The 21700-nt window shown below is 39.7% G+C and overlaps 1 protein-coding gene across 1 annotated transcript in view; it reads right to left on the bottom strand.

Annotated features, from left to right (window-relative positions):
- Positions 1-21700, bottom strand: part of GRM3 (glutamate metabotropic receptor 3) — a 246328-nt gene that overhangs the window by 20715 nt on the left and 203913 nt on the right. Inside the window, exon 4 of the mRNA XM_086397193.1 lies at positions 4563-5629. Coding sequence (XP_086253319.1) covers positions 4563-5629 — 1067 coding nt within the window. The remainder of the gene's footprint in view (positions 1-4562; positions 5630-21700) is intronic.

Raw genomic sequence — 21700 nt, 5'->3', positions numbered from 1 at the left:
CTTGGCTCCAGTCACCATCAGCTCCAACTGGAACACCTACTACAATACCTAACCACTCTCCCCTCTCCTGCTTTTGCCTTTCTGTCATATAGTGTCTTCAGCAGATTGAATTTTTTTTTTTTTTCTAAAATGTGAGATCACTAAACTGTTCTGCTTAAAAGTGAATTTCAGTGGTTTCTTTTTCCATATAGAACAAAATCTAAACTTCTTGCTATGTGCTATGAAGTCCTAAGTGGTCTATCCCCCCATGCCCTGCCTACTTCTCATATAAAATCACATTTCCATCTACGCATTAAACCGTAGCCAGATACACCTTTCTTTGCTATGACATTTTTGCCTAGAGGCATTTGTGCTTACTGCTTCGTCTGTCTAGTGTGTGGAATTCCCCTGTCTGGCTTTTCCATCTTTCAGTAGAGTATTATGAAATGGGTACTAGGAGGGGTGGCAAAGATTTTTTTTGAAAGAACGAGATGTGATACATTTCTTTAAGTCTTCAAATATTCAACGTGGGAACACTGAAATTTCTTTGCAAGTACTTAAATCTTGTAAAAAAAATTCTAAAGTCACCCCCAAGTCTCTGCCTGGATTAAGTACTTTGCCTGTCCCAACCCCAGAAAAGAATCTAGCACCTTGAAACCTGAAGTACAGTCCTTTACCCAGCAGCATCTCCATCACTTAAGAGCTTGCTAGAAATCCAGAATCTTGGGCCTCATCCCTTCTCACTGAATCAAAATGTTCAGCAATATTCCCAGGTGTATACACCTTAAAGCTTGGGAAGTAGCATACCCCCTCTCCCTTCCATCACAGCACTCACCCCTGCAGGAGTTATCCCGACTTTTCATTTGTTCATTCCTCACTCTCCATCTCTATCTCCTCTTGTTCCCTACTAGACTGTAATTTATAAAAAGGAGAGGCTGGCCTATGTTAATTGCTGCATCTCCAAGGCCCATGATAAAGGCTCAAATACTTTTGGAAAACATGACTGAACAAAATACTTAGTAATTACCATTTTAATTTTTTATGGAAAACTTTCCACCCAAACGTGGCCTAATTTTTTATTTACACCGTGTACACTATGTATTGAATCCCCGATGACTCAGTGTTTGTTTCTTTACACTATCTAGGATGGTTATGTTGCAGTAAAGAAGGAGATGGTCTGGGTATTCCTCAAAGATTCTTCACATTTTTGGATTCTTACCCAAGTTTTTGCTTGCTTTGTCTTGATGCCTCTTATAGAATCAATTAGTCTTGCTTGTTTTAGGCTTTACTCCTACAAATGTATTCCTTCTATTAAGAACAGATAAGTTTGTGGTGTAGCATGAAAGGCACGGATTTGGATCCAAAAATCTTGTCCTACTATTTCTTAACTGTGCCACCTGGGAAGTTAATTATCCTCTGAGTCTGTTTACTCATCTTTCCAATGGATAATGAAATTTGCTTTCCAGGGTGCCAATGAGAGTAAGTGAGCTCAAGTATGCAAAGCATTTAGCAGAGTAAGGTCTTGGAGGTCGATCAGGTAGAGTCAGTTCCTTTCTTTCCCTCTTACCTTAATTACGTTATTTTTTTTGCCCAAGCAAACAACCAACCAAAAGAAAACAAGAAAAATTAAAAAAAAAAAATCACAAGACCTCAAAGCCCTTAAACATTATTTAAATGAATTCTTTTACCTGGTATAAATCTGACCAAATTGCCAGTTCCCATGAGTTTCTTACCAGACTCCCCTTACCTCCCACTTGAGAACAACCGATATTACCATATTTTCTTGGTTCATTTCTATTTTGCTTCAAGAATATTCCCTGTAAGCCTTACATTCTCTAACTACCTTAACTGCACTTTCCAACGAAGGTCCAGGGTGAAATCTCACCTTTTTAAGCAGGAGTATTCCTAGAAAGACCAAGCTCTTACTGATCCAACTCTTTTTTTGAAACAAGTAGGCATTTAAGAGTTTGTATCAGTAATTTAATTATAAACTATTCTGCATTAATCTTGAATTCATTCATTCTTGTTATTTTTTCCCAACTGGAGTATAAGCTTTTTGAAGACTGGAAAGGTACTTTATATTTATGTGTAACTCCCAGTGGGTGGCAAAGTACTGAGTCATAAACCTTGTTGACTGATTAGATTAATGGGTACTTTTCTAGTGCTGCTGATTCTATCTGAGCCACATGGTTTACCTCTGAGAAATTTAAAAACTCAGTCTAAAACAAGGGGCCGAGTTCCAATACTTCATACATGAAGGAAACCAAGTGTAAGAATTCAGGGGTTGGTGGGATTGTGGGCAACAGGAGTGAGAGTTCTGTCTAGATACACGAACACTACTCAACCAGCTAATTGTTGCATGTAGGAATTAGGGTTCACAAGTTTCACTTGGTTAAGAGGAGCCAAGAATCTGGATAGCTATATAAAATTTCTCAGTTTTCTAACTTTGACAGATATTTCAAAGAATTTCAGAACAATGCAGGCCACACTAAAGCTATCTATGAGATGAGAAGAGCATGTGATTCATTAGAGCAGCAATTTTTAATCGTGGCTTTAAGTGAGAGTCACTTGGGGAGCTTTGACAGATCCTGAAGTTCAGGCCACAGATCAGGCCAATTAAATCAGAATTTCTGGGGCTCTGCTCCAGGTATCAGTATTTTTTCAAAGCTACCCAGTTGATTCAATGTGCAGTTGAGATGAGAACCACTGTGTTGGAAGCTCTGGTGTACCTTCTCAGTTCTCTTGTAAATTCAGGGTTGGCATTATTGTAAGGATAAGTGAGACCTCAGATGATCTCTGTGTGATTTGTTGCCTTAATTAGCACACACCTCAAAACACTCAACTTTATTGCATTTTACACTCTCTGCTGCATTTCTCTAGTAACTTCTGTCATGTGAAACTTTGGGGCTTCAGTTAATTTCATTTAATCATGATACTGCTATCATGTTAAAGGGGGGAAAAGTCATCTTTAGAAATAAATGCTAGTTCATTCAATGAAATTAAATTTCCTTCTAAGTAGTATTTTCTGCTATTTTTTAAAATTAGCTTTTCTGAGAAAGAATAGTTTCAAATCATGAGGCTGAAATAATTAACAGTGTAATAACCATTTTGCAGTCCCAATACCCCAAGTCCTAACTACTAAAGATGGCTACCTAAGAACTGGAAAAAAAAATCCTTACAGGTCTTTAAGAGGGTGATGTGTACTGAAAAATAAAAGATAGAATCAGGGGTATTAAAATACATGAACTGTAATTCTCCATTTAATCCCCACACTCAAAACTTGTGCTGCATATAATCTGGCCTTTGATTTTAATTCTGACCTCTGATTTAGTTCTGATGTTTTTTCCTTTGACAGATTTTCAAAAATTTTTATAGATAGTCTTAGAAAGCCTGACTGTTACCCCAACACTGAATATATATTCTTCATTTTTCTTATTCTTCCTTTATGGTAGTCCAGAGGTTTCAGTCATATGGTGGTGGATAATTTAATAAACTAGACACACTAAGCTTTGCCAGTCTCTTGATCTGTTGCTGTAAGTAGCTTTGTCTTATTTTTGAGCTGCAATATTCAAGAGGTTGGCAACATAGGAACTGCTGATAAACAAAAGTTTTGGAGACTATTCTAACCTACAGAGGCACTTTATTTGGTGAAATCACAGTGTAACAAGGAAACCATAATGCCTCTGGAAAACTTTATGATGACTTAAGAAATGTAGAAAATAAAAACCGATTGCTTTAAGAGGGAAAAATTCCTATACTCACTCATACTCATTCATTGGAAGATACTAAAATTACAATTTTAAATGCAAGAGCAACTGATGGATCATTTCAACAATTTGAAAAGTTTTGATGGAATGATGAATCAGTTTCTTTCAGAAAAGATGATAATTATATTGAAGCCCAGAACTTTGAACTAAATATCACTGAAGACTATATGAATAATGACGTAATTAGATTGCCTGAATATAGACAGTAAAATTTTTAACTAATTCAAGGATTACATATATATACCATGCCTACAGGAACTAAAGTTGTAGGAAGAGTACAATAAGTAAACATTGTATTTTAACCCATTTTAGAGAAATAATGATGCTTATCTGAAACTCAAGTGAGAGTTTTTAGGTCTTTAAACTGATTCTGGCTTAATATTGCAAGTCTGCTTTAACTTACAGATCGATCTATGGTAGCCCGGTCCTCTTGTGTCTAATTTAAAGTATTCTCATTAGATTTCTAGTGGTTAAGTCTTATTCTCTCGTCACTCACTTTTTAAATTTAATTAAAAGTTTTAAAGGTGTATGTGCGTATTATACTTTTCTCCCACCAGATTATAAATTGTTTGAATGACCATGCCCTATACATGTATCTTCCTTTCTGTGCCTAGCACAATGTTTTCCACATAGTAAGCACTAATTAAATGCTTTTAAAACACAGTGAATTAATTTCCATATGCAACATGGCAGTTCATCATAGCATTGTTATTTAGCTACCTGATTGCTGAGATAAAGGGAGTCTATTGTAAATTCTACATAACAAAACAGTAGAAGGATACAAGAAGGAAAAGGAGAAACCATTCCAAGACTTACTCTGTAGTCACTTGATGTCACATAAAATATAGGGAGGAAGGCCAACCAGATGATGCACGTGGTGTACATGGTAAAACCAATGAACTTGGCCTCGTTGAAATTTTCTGGGCACTTCCGCGTTTTGAAGGCATACACAGTGCATAAGATGACCAGGACTACGTCGTAGGTAAGTGAGATCAACATGCTGGAATCTTTGACGTTGCACTTTAGGATGACTGTTTCCCGCTTCTCTGGAAGGGTGTGCCGCCTGGTGCCTGGAGCCTCCAGGATGAGCCACACAGACACGACCACGATCTGCACCAGTATCAGACCCAGGCAGATGAACACCTGAGAACTCGGGCTGATGAATTTTGGCCTCTGAGCGCCATTCTTTACCCCATCAAAGATGCGGGCAATGCAGTTTGTTTTGGTCAGCAGGGCTGAGTAACAGACAGCGAAGGAGGTCCCCAGCCCCAGTCGGCGCAAGGCGCAGATGACTGGTGACGGCTTGGAAATGAAGAAGAACGTCATGCAATAGGACAGGCCAACTCCAAACAACAGGATGTAGCAGAGCTCCCGGCCTGATGCTTTGACCAAGGGTGTGTTGTTGTGCTTGATAAAAACAGTCACAACCATGCATGTGCACATAAAACCCAGGCAGGCGATGGTGACTGGACCAATGGCCCAGGCGTCTTCCCACCTGATGTAGTCCTCAGGAAGGTCAAAGCAGCCAGATAGGTCTGCAGTGGGCCACTGCCCAAGGCCACAATCCATACAGGTAAACTCATCAGCCAGGTATTCGTAGGGCTCGCAAGGGATGCAGATCCAGCAGCAGACATCCCCTGGTTGCATATTCTTCATTTCGTTGGGTGCACAAGGGTCGCTGCACTGGGAAGTGGGCATTGAGTTCCGGGACCAGTGGATAGAGTCAACATCTAGTGATAAGGTTTCTGACCAATGACCAACCTTCAGGTAGGAATACTTGCCACCCACATACTGGAAGTTGAACACGTTGTATTGTCCCATGCCATCTCCAAAAGTGTCAAACTTGACAATGCTATCTACACCTTTATTTGCGATGAATGGAGCTGTAATGTGTAAAGTAAAAGAAAAAGAAAAGAACACTGTTTAGGTGTCTTAAGTATGATCAGTCAATGACTTTATATCATACACTTAGCAGAACTGAAATAACAGGGAACAAGATTCCAAGGCTGAGATAATTTATCAATTACCATTGAATTTACATATTAAAAGCTACTGGAATACTCAAGCATTCATAAATTCATTCACTTAACATTCCTTAATGCCTCCTATGTGCCAAGTGCCAGTGACAATCCATGAGTACAATATAGCGTCTGCCTTCAAAGGAGCTGATTACGTAACTGGGGAACTGGGGAACTGGGGAACGGCAAACATCCAGTCATAGTCTGTGTGGTATATAAATATTCATTTCTTGAAAAACTCCAAATAGGAATTGGACAGAACTTTGAACCACATCTGTATTATTTATTGAATGCATAGAAATTAAATATTCTCATGGAAGTATATAATTAAAAGGAAGATTTTTTTTTGTCTCCTTCAAAGTCAAGAAAAAATATTTTCACCATAAATGGATGGTATTTTTCTTTTAAACAGTTTAGATGATTCAGATGGAAAAAAAACACTCATCCATAATCCTTCAACTGTAGTATTTTCATGTTTTGGAGGATAATCATTCTGACTACATATTTGCAAGCCATCTATATACAGCATGCATGCTAAGTCACTTCAGTCATGTCTGACTCTTTGTGACCTTATGGACTATAGCCCACCAGGCTCCTCTGTCCATGGGATTCTCCAGGCAAGAATACTGAAGTGGATTTCCATGCCCTCCTCCAAGGGATCTTCCTGACCCAAGGATTGAACCCATGTCTCCTGTGGCTCCTGCATTGCAAGCAGATTCTTTACCACTGAGCCACTGGGGAAGCCCCATGTATAACATACTCCTATCTATCTGTCTATCTACACACAACCTGAATATTCTGAAGACACCTACCATATGCAGAAACTATGTAATTGCTTTAAAGTTTGTTCTTAACTGTACAGGACTGGTACCCTCAACACTGTCTCTTATAGCTGGAGAGTTGGACTGTGAAGAAAAGCTGAGCACTGAAGAATTGATGCTTTTGAACCTTGGTGTTGGAGAAGACTCTTGAGAATCCCTTGGACTGCAAGGAGATCAGTCCTGGGTGTTCATTGGAAGGACTGATGCTAAAACTGAAACTCCAATACTTTGGCCACCTCATGCAAAGAGTTGACTCATTGGAAAAGACTCTGATGCTGGGAGGGATTGGGGGCAGGAGGAGAAGGGGACGACAGAGGATGAGATGGCTGGATGGTACCACCGACTTGATGCACATGAGTTTGAGTGAACTCCGGGAGTTGGTGATGGACAGGGAGGCCTGGTGTGCTGCGATTCATGGGATCGCAAAGAGTTGGACACAACTGGGAGACTGAACTGAACTGAAGAGCAGCAGCTCTCTAGGCGTGTCTGGTTCCGCTCTTCCAGCTGCTGCTCATCATGTCTCTTGCCAACATCTGCTGCCGTTTTTATGCCACCTTCTCTGGTTGATTCTGTGCCTACTATTTCACACTGCTGACTTTTACTCTTTCCTTAAATGTAGAGAATGTGGCTGATGTCTCTGTGATGCGTAGACAAATTTTATTAGTTAGGGTAGGCTTGAGTGTGTGGATAAATAGATCCAAATTATGTAAGCATTCAAATACAATGGAGTTTATGTCTCCCTCGTGCAGCAGGCCAAGGTCTTGGTCCATGGGCATCTCTCCTCCACACGCTGATTCAGGAACTCATGTCCCTTCCCTCTTGAAGCTGTACCAGTTCCTAGGGCCTCCTTCTCATCAGCATCCACCCAGTGAAAGGAGAAAAAGAGTATGAAGTAGTTGAACCTGCTTCCTAAAAGTATAAACCTGGGAGTGGCACGTGTTTCTGTTCACATTTATCGACTAGAAATTAGTTACAGGGTCACACCCAACTTCAAGAGTGGCTGGGAAATGTGGCTTCTACAGTTCTTTTGTGCATAAAGGACCTCTGGGAGGATGCCCAAGGATAGTGGTTACCAATGGCAAGAGATGGGAAGTGGGCAGATGCATGGCAAAGATGGGTGGGAAATTTTTACTGAATTCTTTTATATTTATATTTTTGCATTTTGAAGCACATGATTATAACACCTATTCAAAATACAATAATAAAAAAAGGAAAATATACATTAACAATCAAGGAACACCAGATATTTGAGTAAACTTCCAACCTGAAAGACAAACAACCAGAAAAGGAAATTTGGCATCAATAGAGACAATGCAGGGAGCAAAAGATGAAAACTTTATAATAATAATGAGCTCAGAGAGGTAAGAAAAGATGCTGCATCTAGGAGATAACTACAGTCTATTCTTAAAAAGGAACATTCAGAGAGCAAGAATGAACTTTTGGAATTGAGAGCAGAAAATAGAAATTCAGTATAAGGATTGAAAGTTAAATTTGAAAGAATTCTCAAAGTTTGACCAAAATGCTCAGAAGGAAAGAAGAAAATAAAGATATGAGAAGATTCTATGGAATTTCAGCATTCAATCAAGAGATGTTGTAGGAAGAGAGAAAGAGAAAGTAGAAGGAAGACAGTATCAAGAGATTCAAAGTAAATTATTGGACAAACTGACTTGGGAAAGGGTGACAAGAGACTATTGCTCTTTCTTATGAGCTTTGTCAAAGTCACATAAAAATTATGTACATTTATTATTTTTATAAAAATAAATTATAAAGTTAAAAAGTATAATGAATAATTGGGCCAGGTCAGGCAGAACAGCTTGCAAAGTAAATAAATAAGGAAAATGATACTGCTGCAAATATTATCACAAGTGCTTGGTAAGTGGGTGGTAAACAGTCGTTTGGTGGAATTTTTTAATATAAATTTCCCTCTTATTAAATCTGTCTCATTAAATATGTAACAAACCCATTGTCAGCAGAAGTGTCCTGATCTGTAGTTTGGAATAAAGAGCTACTGTGTGTGCGTATTAGTCCCTCAGTCATGTCTGACTCTTTGAGATCTGAGAGAATCTTGCCTGGAGAATCCCCTGGGCTGTAGCCTGCCAGGCTCCTCTGTCCATGGGATTCTCCAGGCAAGAATACTGTAGTGGGTTGCCATTTCCTCCTCTAGGGGATCTTCCCAACCCTGAGCTTGAACTCGGATCTCTTGAGCCGCCTGCAATGGCAGGTGGATTCTTTACCACTGCACCCCTTGGGAAGCTCTTGCTATGTCTATACTAGAAGGAAAAAGAATGAAAGGGGAACCTAGAAGAAAAAGGTAAACTGTATCTGTCAAATATTCCACAAGGGAGAATCTTCCTGTACCTGAATGCTGATCCAAACACGACTGACTTGGGTAGTGAGGAGGCAGGTAGGAAAACCTAGCTCTTTCTCAGGTGTTGCTAGAGTGACTTCAAGTGATGGAGCAGTGTGAGAGTATCGATCCTGTCACCTTCCTGATGCATTCAGAGTCGCTTCTAAGTCAAATGACTCACCTGGGAAATAGTTCAAGTCCAGTGATCTGGAAGTATGGTTCTCTGGAGATGAGCTGTACTGTTCTTTAGAGTGAGTTTCCTATTTCTCGAGTTGAATTTCCCCAAGGGAACTAAGCATCATTCAAAATGGAAAGATAAATCACCTCTGTTGTTGTGGTAACAGCATGAAAAAAACTAAAGGGGTTGGGGAAGAATTGGAAAGATAGCGGAGTTTTTTTTTTTTTTTCCACAAAGATTAAGAATCTTTCTCCAAAATCTACTTCACTGCGCTAGTGTCTCAAAATCAGGTCTTCACGTTTCAGAGGAAACCTGATCTGGCCTCGAATCAGGAGACTAATTTCTCAGTTTAGCTCATTATCCAGTTAGTTCTGGTCCCAGTTTCAAATGGATTTATTCTGGAAGTTTCATACCAAGGTGACCAGCCCTCCTAGGGTCCGTTTCATAGAGACGAGGCAGGACGATACCTTATAAATACTACAGGTCAATGGCAGGAGGAAATTAAATCAGTTCTTTATTTTTTCCTTTCAGACAGAAGTCCAATGTAGCTCTTAACAGGCTGTCAATAATGGGAATATAACTGCCACTGCCTGGGTTCACGTCCATAAATGCTAATAAAGATTGCAAGAGCTACCAGCAGCAACGTGGCTCCAATTTTACAACCAGGCCATCACTGAAATTTCCGTGAACTCTTTTGATGGATTGAAATAAAGACCTAGGTGAGAAGACAGAAAATGGCTTTTCCCTTGAAAGACCTTATTAGGGGTCAAGTGGTGAAGAAATCAAAATCCTCTGGCTGGAGCCAACAGAATCCTTTACAAACATCATGCAGCAGGAAGACAGGAAAGAATAAAAATGAACTCTTGGCTATGTGTAATTAATTTACCTACTGATTAGGAACACAATTGCCGAAGCATTTCCAAGGTTATTTACCACCTGAGAGTGGTTGCTGAGGCACAGCACCATCTAGATGTCTGAAATGCTGTCTCATACAGGGAAGAATACTGGCTAAGTTCCTCAGGTGCAAGGGAAAGTGAGTGTTCTAGAAAAGCTATTGAAAGAACATTGCGGTTTTTTTAGGGTTAAGATGGTATAAAGACCTCTCCAGTTCTCCTGAGAAGTTAGCACGGCTAACACTTCTGAGGTCTCATTACACGTTTTCCTGTTTCCCTATCTAGAGTCTACATCTTATGGCTGAAATTTTCAGCACTGAGGAGGTGCAGAAAGGAACAATATTTCCTAGACTAAGAATGAAGAGTGTGGAGGCAAGGCACAGAGAAAAGAGCAGTGTGTGGAAATTAGTGAGATTTCGATCTCCTTCAGCTCCAATTCAGGAGAAAGGCTCAGGGTCTGCTTTTGCTTTTTTTTTTTTTTTGGTTTTAGCTGGAAGGTTAATTGTGGCCCCTGAATCTTGGTTAGGGACCATTTTTAACCTGAGCTAATGTAACTACCGCATCTTTTTCTACCCTCTCTTCCCCAAGTCCTGATCTCCATTACATAATCTATTGCTTTTCTCACATGCCCTATGATGAAGTTTTTAAGAACTTTTCATTGAAATCCATATACAGAAAAGGGGTAAAAATAAGGATTATCACAAAGTGAATACTCCTATGTAACATTATGGGTGTTAGGAAATGGAACATTGCCAGTACTCTTGTTCTATCCCTGTCTACCCTTGCTTCTTCCCAAAGGTACCACCATCATCTTTAAGTACCACGAACCATGATTGCCTGATACTATGCATGGTATGAATATAGAATAAAGTATGGGTTATGTTAACTCTAATATCTTTTGCTCAAAATTAAGTTTGGTGAGATTCATTCAAGTAACATTAAGAAGCTATAGTTGGTTTACTTTTATTTTTTTTTAATTTTATTTTATTTTTAAACTTTACATAATTGTATTAGTTTTGCCAAATATCAAAATGAATCCGCCACAGGTATACATGTGTTCCCCATCCTGAACCCTCCTCCCTCCTCCCTCCCCATACCATCCCTCTGGGTCGTCCCAGTGCACCAGCCCCAAGCATCCAGTATCGTGCATCGAACCTGGACTGGCAACTCGTTTCTTACATGATATTTTACATGTTTCAATGTCATTCTCCCAAATCTTTCCACCCTCTCCCTCTCCCACAGAGTCCATAAGACTGTTCTATACATCAGTGTCTCTTTTGCTGTCTCATACATGGGTTATTGTTACCATCTTTCTAAATTCCATATATATGCGTTAGTATACTGTATTGATGTTTTTCCTTCTGGCTTACTTCACTCTGTATAATAGGCTCCAGTTTCATCCACCTCATTAGACCTGATTCAAATGTATTCTTTTTAATGGCTGAGTAATACTCCATTGTGTATATGTACCACAGCTTTCTTATCCATTCATCTGCTGATGGACATCTAGGTTGCTTCCATGTCCTGGCTATTATAAACAGTGCTGCGATGAACATTGGGGTACACGTGTCTCTTTCCCTTCTGGTTTCCTCAGTGTGTATGCCCAGCAGTGGGATTGCTGGATCATAAGGCAGTTCTATTTCCAGTTTTTTAAGGAATCTCCACACTGTTCTCCATAGTGGCTGTACTAGTTTGCATTCCCACCAACAGTGTAAGAGGGTTCCCTTTTCTCTACACCCTCTCCAGCATTTATTATTTGTAGACTTTTGGATTGCAGCCATTCTGACTGGTGTGAAATGGTACCTCATAGTGGTTTTGATTTGCATTTCTCTGATAATGAGTGATGTTGAGCATCTTTTCATGTGTTTGTTAGCCATCTGTATGTCTTCTTTGGAGAAATGTCTATTTAGTTCTTTGGCCCATTTTTTGATTGGGTCATTTATTTTTCTGGAGTTGAGCTGGAGGAGTTGCTTGTATATTTTTGAGATTAGTTGTTTGTCAGTTGCTTCATTTGCTATTATTTTCTCCCATTCTGAAGGCTGTCTTTTCAACCTTGCTAATAGTTTCCTTTGATGTGCAGAAGCTTTTGAGTTTAATTAGGTCCCATTTGTTTATTTTTGCTTTTATTTCCAGTATTCTGGGAGGTGGGTCATAGAGGATCCTGCTGTGATGTATGTCAGAGAGTGTTTTGCCTATGTTCTCCATGAAAAGTACAACTTTCCAAAACTCGACCAGGAAGAAATAGAAAATCTTAACAGACCCATCACAAGCATGGAAATTGAAACTGTAATAAAAAATCTTCCAGCAAACAAAAGCCCAGGTCCAGACGGCTTCACAGCTGAATTCTACCAAAAATTTAGAGAGGAGCTAACACCTATCCTGCTCAAACTCTTCCAAAAAATTGCAGAGGAAGGTAAACTTCCAAACTCATTCTATGAGGCCACCATCACCCTAATACCAAAACCTGACAAAGATCCCACAAAAAAAGAAAACTACAGGCCAATATCACTGATGAACATAGATGCAAAAATCCTTAACAAAATTCTAGCAATCAGAATCCAACAACACATTAAAAAGATCATACACCATGACCAAGTGGGCTTTATCCCAGGGATGCAAGGATTCTTCAATATCTGCAAATCAATCAATGTAATACACCACATTAACAAATTGAAAAATAAAAACCATATGATTATCTCAATAGATGCAGAGAAAGCCTTTGACAAAATTCAACATCCATTTATGATAAAAACTCTCCAGAAAGCAGGAATAGAAGGAACATACCTCAACATAATAAAAGCTATATATGACAAACCCACAGCAAACATTATCCTCAATGGTGAAAAATTGAAAGCATTTCCTCTAAAGTCAGGAACAAGACAAGGGTGCCCACTTTCACCATTACTATTCAACATAGTTTTGGAAGTTTTGGCCACAGCAATCAGAGCAGAAAAAGAAATAAAAGGAATCCAAATCGGAAAAGAAGAAGTAAAACTCTCACTATTTGCAGATGACATGATCCTCTACATAGAAAACCCTAAAGACTCCACCAGAAATTACTAGAAATAATCAATGACTATAGTAAAGTTGCAGGATATAAAATCAACACACAGAAATCCCTTGCATTCCTATACATTAATAACGAGAAAACAGAAAGAGAAATTAAGGAAACAATTCCATTCACCATTGCAATGGAAAGAATAAAATACTTAGGAATATATCTACCTAAAGAAACTAAAGACCTATATATAGAAAACTATAAAACACTCGTGAAAGAAATCAAAGAGGACACTAATAGATGGAGAAATATACCATGTTCATGGATTGGAAGAATCAATATAGTGAAAATGAGTATACTACCCAAAGCAATTTATAGATTCAACGCAATCCCTATCAAGCTACCAACAGTATTCTTCACAGAGCTAGAACAAATAATTTCACAATTTGTATGGAAATACAAAAAACCTCGAATAGCCAAAGCGATCTTGAGAAAGAAGAATGGAACTGGAGGAATCAACCTACCTGACTTCAGGCTCTATTACAAAGCCACAGTTATCAAGACAGTATGGTACTGGCACAAAGACAGAAATATAGATCAATGGAACAAAATGGAAAGCCCAGAGATAAATCCACGCACATATGGACACCTTATCTTTGACAAAGGAAGCAAGAATATACAATGGATTAAAGACAATCTCTTTAACAAGTGGTGCTGGGAAATCTGGTCAACCACTTGTAAAAGAATGAAACTAGAACACTTTCTAATACCATACACAAAAATAAACTCAAAATGGATTAAAGATCTAAACGTAAGACCAGAAACTACAAAACTCCTAGAGAACATAGGTTTACTTTTATTGACACATCATATTTTATTATATGGGTGTGCCACAATTTACTTAGCCATGCCGCTATTGATGGACATGCCTTTTCCCCCTTCTTTTTAAAGTCTTCATCTTATATGAATCATGCTGCGTCTTTAGCTGGGTTATCCCAGCAGTAAACCTTAAGACTAGATTTGGGTTCAAATAGTTGATTTGAGAGTTGATAGGGAAATGGAGAAATAAGACATACACAGGAACGAATCCAAAACAAGAGGCATGCCTGAGCGCCACGGGTCTCATTCTCCCTGGGGTCTTTACAGAATGGGTGTTGGGACAGAATACCAAAGCTACTCACTAGCTGGGATGGGACACCTCTCGTTTAATAGCTGCCCCAGGCCCCTTCAGCTGCTCTAGGTACAGGCAGAGCATGGCTCTGTGGCCAGAGAGAGCCCCCTGGCAGAGGGTCACAGATGCTTCTATTAGGAAGCCCTTGATATGTATGAGAACAGTGAGTGCTGAGGGAATTTGGGGGAGGTGCCGAGAGCATCTCCTGCATGATGCTATGACCTTTCTGATACATGTGTGCACTTCTGATGTGTGTATGTGTGTACAAGTGTACATATGCACATGTTGACAGTAGTAAAACTACTATGTATGTGAGTTCCGGTTGCTCTACTTCCTGCATGTTGCTGCTTTTGAATTTTAGCAGTTCTGATGGAAATGCAGTGACATCTCAAATGTTGTGCCATCAGCCTACCAGTTCTTCCTCTGTGTTGGTACAGTGTCCTGTACATTTAATATTAAGAAAATCAAGTACATCTTGGAAAAGTTTCCACTGTATGACCATCTCTTCACTAGGTCCTAAGCCTCTCATTCATCTTTGCTCTCTCATCATCCAAGGCAATGCTGGGCATGCCGTATGCATTCACTGACTGTTTCCTAAATTGATGATTAGACCTATTAGGTCAAATAGCATCATTCTAGGAACTTCAAACACACGCCAGTGAGTCATACCAGAGACCGATTAAACATCAATCTTAGGAAATGGGCCTGCACTTGTATTTTGATAGTTTCAGTTCAGTTCAGTTCAGTCACTCAGTCATGTCTGACTCTTTGCGACCCCATGAAGAACGGCATGCCAGGCCTCCCTGTCCATCACCAACTCCTGGAGTCTACCAGTTTACTGTATTATTATATAGCCATGGTTAACAGCCAGTGGTTCTCAGCCACGGAGAAGGCAATGGCACCCCACTCTAGTATTCTTGCCTGGAAAATCCCAGGAGTGATATTTCCTCCCAGAAAATATTTGACAATGTCTGGAGATATTTTGGTTGTTATGACTCAGGCTGGGGGCTACTACTGGCATTTAGTGGAGAGAGGCCTGGGGTGCTGCTAACCAGTCCACAAGGTACTGATCAGAAACTCACAACAAATAATTTCCCAGCCCTCAATTTCATCAGTGCCAAGACTGAGAAATCCTGGTCTAAGGTAATACTTGTTTGGAGTTTTAGAAATAGTTTAATAATCTCAAACCTCTTTAAAAATTGAAAACATCCATTCCAGAGAAATTCTTTATTGGTGTTGTAAAATGGATGTTATAATTATCTAGTCCTTTTCCTTCCTCCAGTCATTTCCAGTTTACAAAGTCCTTTCGGTGTTCTCCTTCAAAGTCCTTTCCTTTTCACATTCGTCAACAGCTTTACTGCCCCCGGTCCCCTCTCCACAGCCTCTCACCTCTACCACAGACCCCATTTCATACAGATCTCTGTGATTTTCTTTTATCCATTTTGGAAAAAGCAGCCAGCCTGGCTGGGTGTCTCCTGGCTGTCAATCACCTTGTAGGAGAGCAGCAGTCTCTTGTGTGTCACAGGGGTGGGTGTCAGGGACCCTTTTAGAGCAGATCACAGCAAGAAGAGCTGTCGGGGGGCAGGCAGTGGGGTCTCTGTGGGAATTTTCTTCCTTTTTAATGTGACATCTCCAGCACAAATCTGAGCACCCAAGAACACTGTGACTTTGCAACACTCACCAGAGGTGTTCAATTTTATGAAAAGAAATTGTGAATTCTGAGGATAAATTTAATCTGTCCTCATGCTTTTAAAGGTGACTCCCTCACATGAATTGAATAATTTAATCGCATAGATTAAAAAAAATGCTTCCCCAAACCAAAGTTGGATACAAGCACATGTCCATGACTTTGTTAAAAAAAATTAAAAAAAGAAGGCATCTGTTTCCCATTGTCCTGCCCTTCAGTCACTTGGCCTGCTGGGCTCCAATTCTAAATGCTGCACAAGAGTGAAATGTGAAGTTGAAAACTGAGAAAATCCCTTTCAGAGAGGTGATAGTAAGTCAGCAGTAAAAACTGTTAAAAAAAGAAAACTTATTTAAAAAATAGTAGCAGAGCTAATATTCTGAAGAACATAATCACGGTTGCAAGAATACTTGATAAAATGAGTTTCCCTTTTTAAGCAAACAGTATAATGTTTCATATAAAAAGCCAAACAGCAGAAATTTTATTCAGCATTCATGGATGAACACCCACAGATAGGCAGGGCAGCTTAGCATGCGGTAACTGCGGTTTCTATGAGGGAAGCAAATTAATTTCTAGTCTCCTGCCTTATGCATGCCTGGACATGCATTTGATACTCTGTGTGGTATGGTGCAAAGAGAATACAGGGGAAATAAATTGCTTCTCCTCCCAGTATGTGGGTCTATTGTTACATTGTCATGTTTTTCCTAAATGACTGTAGCCTAGCAGGTCTTCACTGAGAGGGACTGCATCAATGAACTCCTGTATGTTGAGTGACCTTGTCAGGCCATCAGGCACTTTCACACACTGTTAAAAATTCCAAACCTGCATCTTCCCAGAAGGATTTCTGTTCCGCTGGAAATAATTAAGGTGACAAAATTGAAAGTAATTGCTTTACATTTTCACCCCAATTTGTGCATAAAATCTATTTTGAATTATTCTAAAAATAAAAGAGCAAAGGGTATCATAAATCTAGTTATTTTGTTCCTTCTTAGAAAATATTCCTAGAAATTGATCAACCTCAGGAATCATTTTAAATCAGATGAGTCTTCCGTTCTTCCTCCAATTGTGTTAAATTAACTTACTGATAGAACTCTAACATAGCCCTTATATAATTATATAGTGTATTAGTATGTAATTATCAGTTATACAGGGCTTCCCAGGTGGCACAGAGGTAAAGAATCTGCCTGCCAATGCAAGAGATGCAAGAGATGTGGGTTCAATCCCTGGATCAGGAAGATCCCCCAGAGAAGGAAACGGCAACCCACTCCAGTATTCTTGCCTGGAAAACTCCATGGACAGAGGAGTCTGGTGGGCTACAGTCCATGGGGTCGCAAAGAGTTGGACACAACTGAGCACACACATACATGTCAATTATATAAGTAGACAATATATACTGACATAGTATCTATAATGTATATAACATTATATATACTTATATAATATATAATCATTATACTTCAGAGCTGTTAGGATTCTATCACCAAGTTAATTTTATTATAAAGTCCTATATATATATCATTTTCTTGCATAAATTCCCTCATTTCCCAGATGGTACTTTTACTGCAAACCCAGAGGATTGGGCATTATTAACATCTAGGACTTTACCCAAAGTCATCCTTGAAATCAGTGAGAACATGGTCTTATTTGCTGATAGCATCTGAGCAAGTGTGTCATAATGAAGGTGGCACAAATTGTTCTTGGGACTCATCTACTTCCTTTTTATCTTCTTTTTTTTCTCAGCATGTTTTCTTGTTCCCAGTACCCCAGCTTCCCACATAGCCCTAGGTATGTAATTCCCATCAAAGTACTAGATTCTGTTTAGGTTACTCCTTTCAGGGCTGTTCATAGTGAAAGAGATCATACTTAGAGGACAGTGTGAAAGGTCATCAGGGACACATTATTGATGATGGAATGTGATATCTCAGTAGAGAAAGAATTTGGGGCAAAGAAGGTTTGTCCAGCTTTCCTAAAACAATACCTTTCATGTTTTGGCCTCTGCCCTAAGAAAGAGGGATTTCTGCTCCTTAACTTTACCTCTTTTTCCATCTTATCTTTCTCCTCCACAGAAGAGAATCTGTGGATGTGATTGGCACAGTCTGACGTTCATGGATCGTTTTTCCCTAACTGTCAGAATCACAGTGATTAAGAGAGACAGGCAGGTACTCTTCTACCTCCCACGGCCAACTGATGGAGGCACCAACCTCTCAGGGCTGACCTGGACCATCGTCATGCCCACGTTTGCACCGCTAGTCTGCAGAGTATGCAGACATGCTGACATTTGTCTAGTAGCTCTGATCTTCCTCCAGGCTCTCTGTTCCTCCTGCCTGGAAGATGGGGGGAATAAAGTCCTGATATTCACTTCTCATGTTTGGATTTGTAGGCTTAGAATCTGCTCTAAAGATTCAGCTGTTTAGAGGGAGGAAACCAAAGCTTTTTTTCTGCTTCTGGCCTTTGCCTTATATCCTACCTGTAATATCATAGCAGTATTGTAGGGAGAGGATGGTGGGAAGGAAACCAAGCCCTTGCTCATTTTTTTTAACAAATATTGAAATTTGTTTCCTCTTGGCTATTGATCCGTATGTACTAAAACCCAGGAGGAGAAAAAGGAGAATAGGGATTTGGCACTGTTAACGACCTATTTCAGGGAAGAGTAAAAAGAGAGGAATGAGTCTCAGTTGTTGGAAAAATGGTTTAATGGCAGCATTCAAATAGCTAATGTTTGTTTTCTTTCAAATTGTAGTTATGGGGCACATGCATTTGTATTAGAAGTAAAAGGACAGGGAAAAATTATAGAAAAAGCTGAGAGGATGGGAGGGGAGGAGTGAATACTGGCTGATCCAACTTTTTCCTGAAACTGAATAGTGAGGACTGCTCTTACCCTAACTCTGGTTCTCATTACAATACGTATATATGAACAGCACCTCATGTGATATCTGGCGCACAGGGAGTGCTAGCAATACCAAACTGTTATTATTACAATGGATTATTGTAATAGCCTCCTAGGTGACTTTCTGTATCCAATCTCTCTCCTCTCCCTGCCCCCCTTTATTTTACTGGTTCACACTCCTATTATATAGCCTGGTGGTTCAGTGGTAAAGAATCTGCCTGCCATTGTAGGAGATGTGGGTTCAACCTTTGGGTCAGGAAGATCCCCAGGAGAAGGGAATGGCTACCCACTCCAGTATTCTTGCCTGGGAAATCTCATGGACAAAGCAGCCTGGCAGGCTACAGTCCATGGGGTCTCAAAAGAGCTGGACACGACTTAGCAACTCAACAACAACAATATATAGCATACTCCTATCTATTCCATCTATCTATACAACCTTAATATTCTGAAGCCACCTACAGTATGTGGAAGCTAGGTAATTGCTTTGAAGTTTGTTCCTAACTGTACAGGGTTTAGTTCTTAGAGCATCTAATTTGTGAATCTATTTTGAGAATCATCCAGAGATTGATGTGGTATACAGCCTTTCCCCAAGATTTGGACTTCCAAACTTAATTTCATTTACTTCATTGAAGGACGCCTAACGTCTTGTGTATTGGTGATCCTTGGGACTATCCCCTCCAGAATAAAGGATCATGCTAAACTCCACAGTCCTGCAAAATCCAGCCCATCTCACTGTTTGTATCTTTCACTTTCTCCCTTCACAATGCACAAGAAATGCCAACAATCCTCTTCCACTTTGCCATGATGCAGCCTGCGCTTTTCCACCTGCAGCTTAACTCTCCCCTTCCCTGTGCTCCGTATGCCCTCTCTTTCTTGTAAATACTTGTGAAATTGCTCACATGGAATTGCTGCCCATTGCTGAATCTCAGTTGAAAGTGTAATTCCTCTCTGAGCCTATGTATAACATTCCTTTTCTTCGGCATTCATCGTCTTTCTCTTAGTATAGATCGTCTTTGTCTCTCTTTTCCATTACTATCCTTGTTTTGAGCTCCTCAGTGGCAGAAGCCAAACTTCATTATCTTTCAGAGATTGTAACCTGGGATCCATAAGCTAAGATCGGCCTGAGAAATAGTTTTATTTGTTCTTTACTGCATTTGTAAAAGTGTTAGTTGCTCAGTCATGTCTGCTCTTTGCGACCCCATGGACTGTAGTTCTCCAGACTCCTCTGACCATGGAATTCTCCAGGGAAGAATACTGGAGTGGGTTGCCATTCCATTCTCCAGGAGATCTTCCTGACCCAGGGATCAAACCCAGGTCTCCTGCATTGAGGACAGATCTTCATTGTCTGAGCCACCAGAGTATTTGTAAAACACTTCAATTAGCTTTATTAAAATACTGAGAGAAAAGTTTAGATTTATTTTCATCTCTTGAATCACAGAAAGACCAGATAACCCTGGGCCTTTATTGAAAAACAGCCATGGCTGATGGGAGTTGCAGTTCAAATACATACCTGGTGAGGTATTTGAACTTCCACCCCTCAAATAATGCCTGATACAGAATAGGTCCTTGAAAAACAGTTTTTTTAGGCCAGGTGTAACTACCTCAACAAATACCAAGGGAGATGGAAAAATAATCCTACTATTTAGGAAGAAAATTTGAGATTTCAAAATTTGATTTTCTTTTCAAAATGAGGAGAGAGGAAGTAACCAAATGAAGTGTTTTGGTGGAGAATGCAAGTAAACAATGATGCCTGACCATGAATGAACTCTCTTCTGGGGTTCCAGCACCCGTGTGTATACCTGTAGCAGAGAGTGATTCATTGTTAATAAATTGTTTGTTTGCTCTGGGACCCCAGTCTAGACTGAGAGCCCCATGAGACCTGGAACTATGTCACGCATCGATTTTCACTGGAGCCTGCTTGCCTGCCGACATTGGAATCTGGGTTTCATCACTCACTGGTTACTAACTTGTGTTTCAGTGACCCGAAGAATTCCTGGGACCATTACACTGACAGTGCTTGGTGTTGTGTATAGCGTACTGAAAGGTTCTATCACTCTGATGATTAGAGCATCTCTTCTCTGGTAGGGAGTTGAAAAATGGTTGTTAAATTAACAAATGAATGAATGAGAGAGTGAATTAGTGTCTACCATTGTACAGCCACTATGTTGACAGCCAGCTGGTTCTCTGAGTCTTCATTAAATGGCTTAGGTCTATTCCAATAATCATTACAGGAACCACAGCTAATCTACGAACCATAGTTCTTTAGATTCCAGACTTCACTGACTTAAATTAGACTTAAACTGCCTAAGTGTTTAGAACATAATATATTTATTTATAGCTAAGAAAACTTTCCTCTTCATTCGGCCTGTTACCATGGAGTATATTATCTGTAATATTGTCTTTGTTTCCAATTTTGCAAATTGCTTATGAATTAACTGCATCCCACCACACTCTAAACCTTGCCTGAGTACCTGTTACATTTGGAGGTCAACAAACACACACACACACACACACACACACACAAAGCTAGAGGTAGTGAAGAAATGTTGGGCCTTTTCTTCAGGGTATAATTTTGGCTATGGAACTGAGGAAGAAAAACCTATGACTTTGTCTCTCTGCACTTCTAGGGATTTCTTGCCAGAAGATGGGCAATGGAGGGATGCTGAAGGGGGAAGAGCCTGGAAGTGTGGAAGCAATTTTGCTTCGCAAAGTTTGTTCTGGTTTTGCTTTCCTATCCCTGTCCTTTTCTTTTGGAGAACCTATAACATGTTTGATAGCAAGGATTTTGTCTTATTAATTGTTACAACCTTAGTAGCTAGCATTTACCAATTTTGTGCTGGAGGAATGGATAAAGGAACTAGAAGAAGAAAGAAAGAATGAATAATATAAGGCAGAAAGCAAGGGACCTCCCCAAGCATCAGATGATAAATTGATAAAATTCTTATAAATATATATGG

This window comes from Bos grunniens, chromosome 4 (genome assembly GCF_055505025.1).
Source record: "Bos grunniens cultivar Pamir isolate PY7600 chromosome 4, Bosgru_T2T1.0, whole genome shotgun sequence".
NCBI classification, from domain to species: Eukaryota; Metazoa; Chordata; class Mammalia; order Artiodactyla; family Bovidae; genus Bos; species Bos grunniens.
The sequence above is the reverse complement of the archived record's forward strand: the minus strand, read 5'-3'. Positions and strand labels throughout refer to the sequence as shown.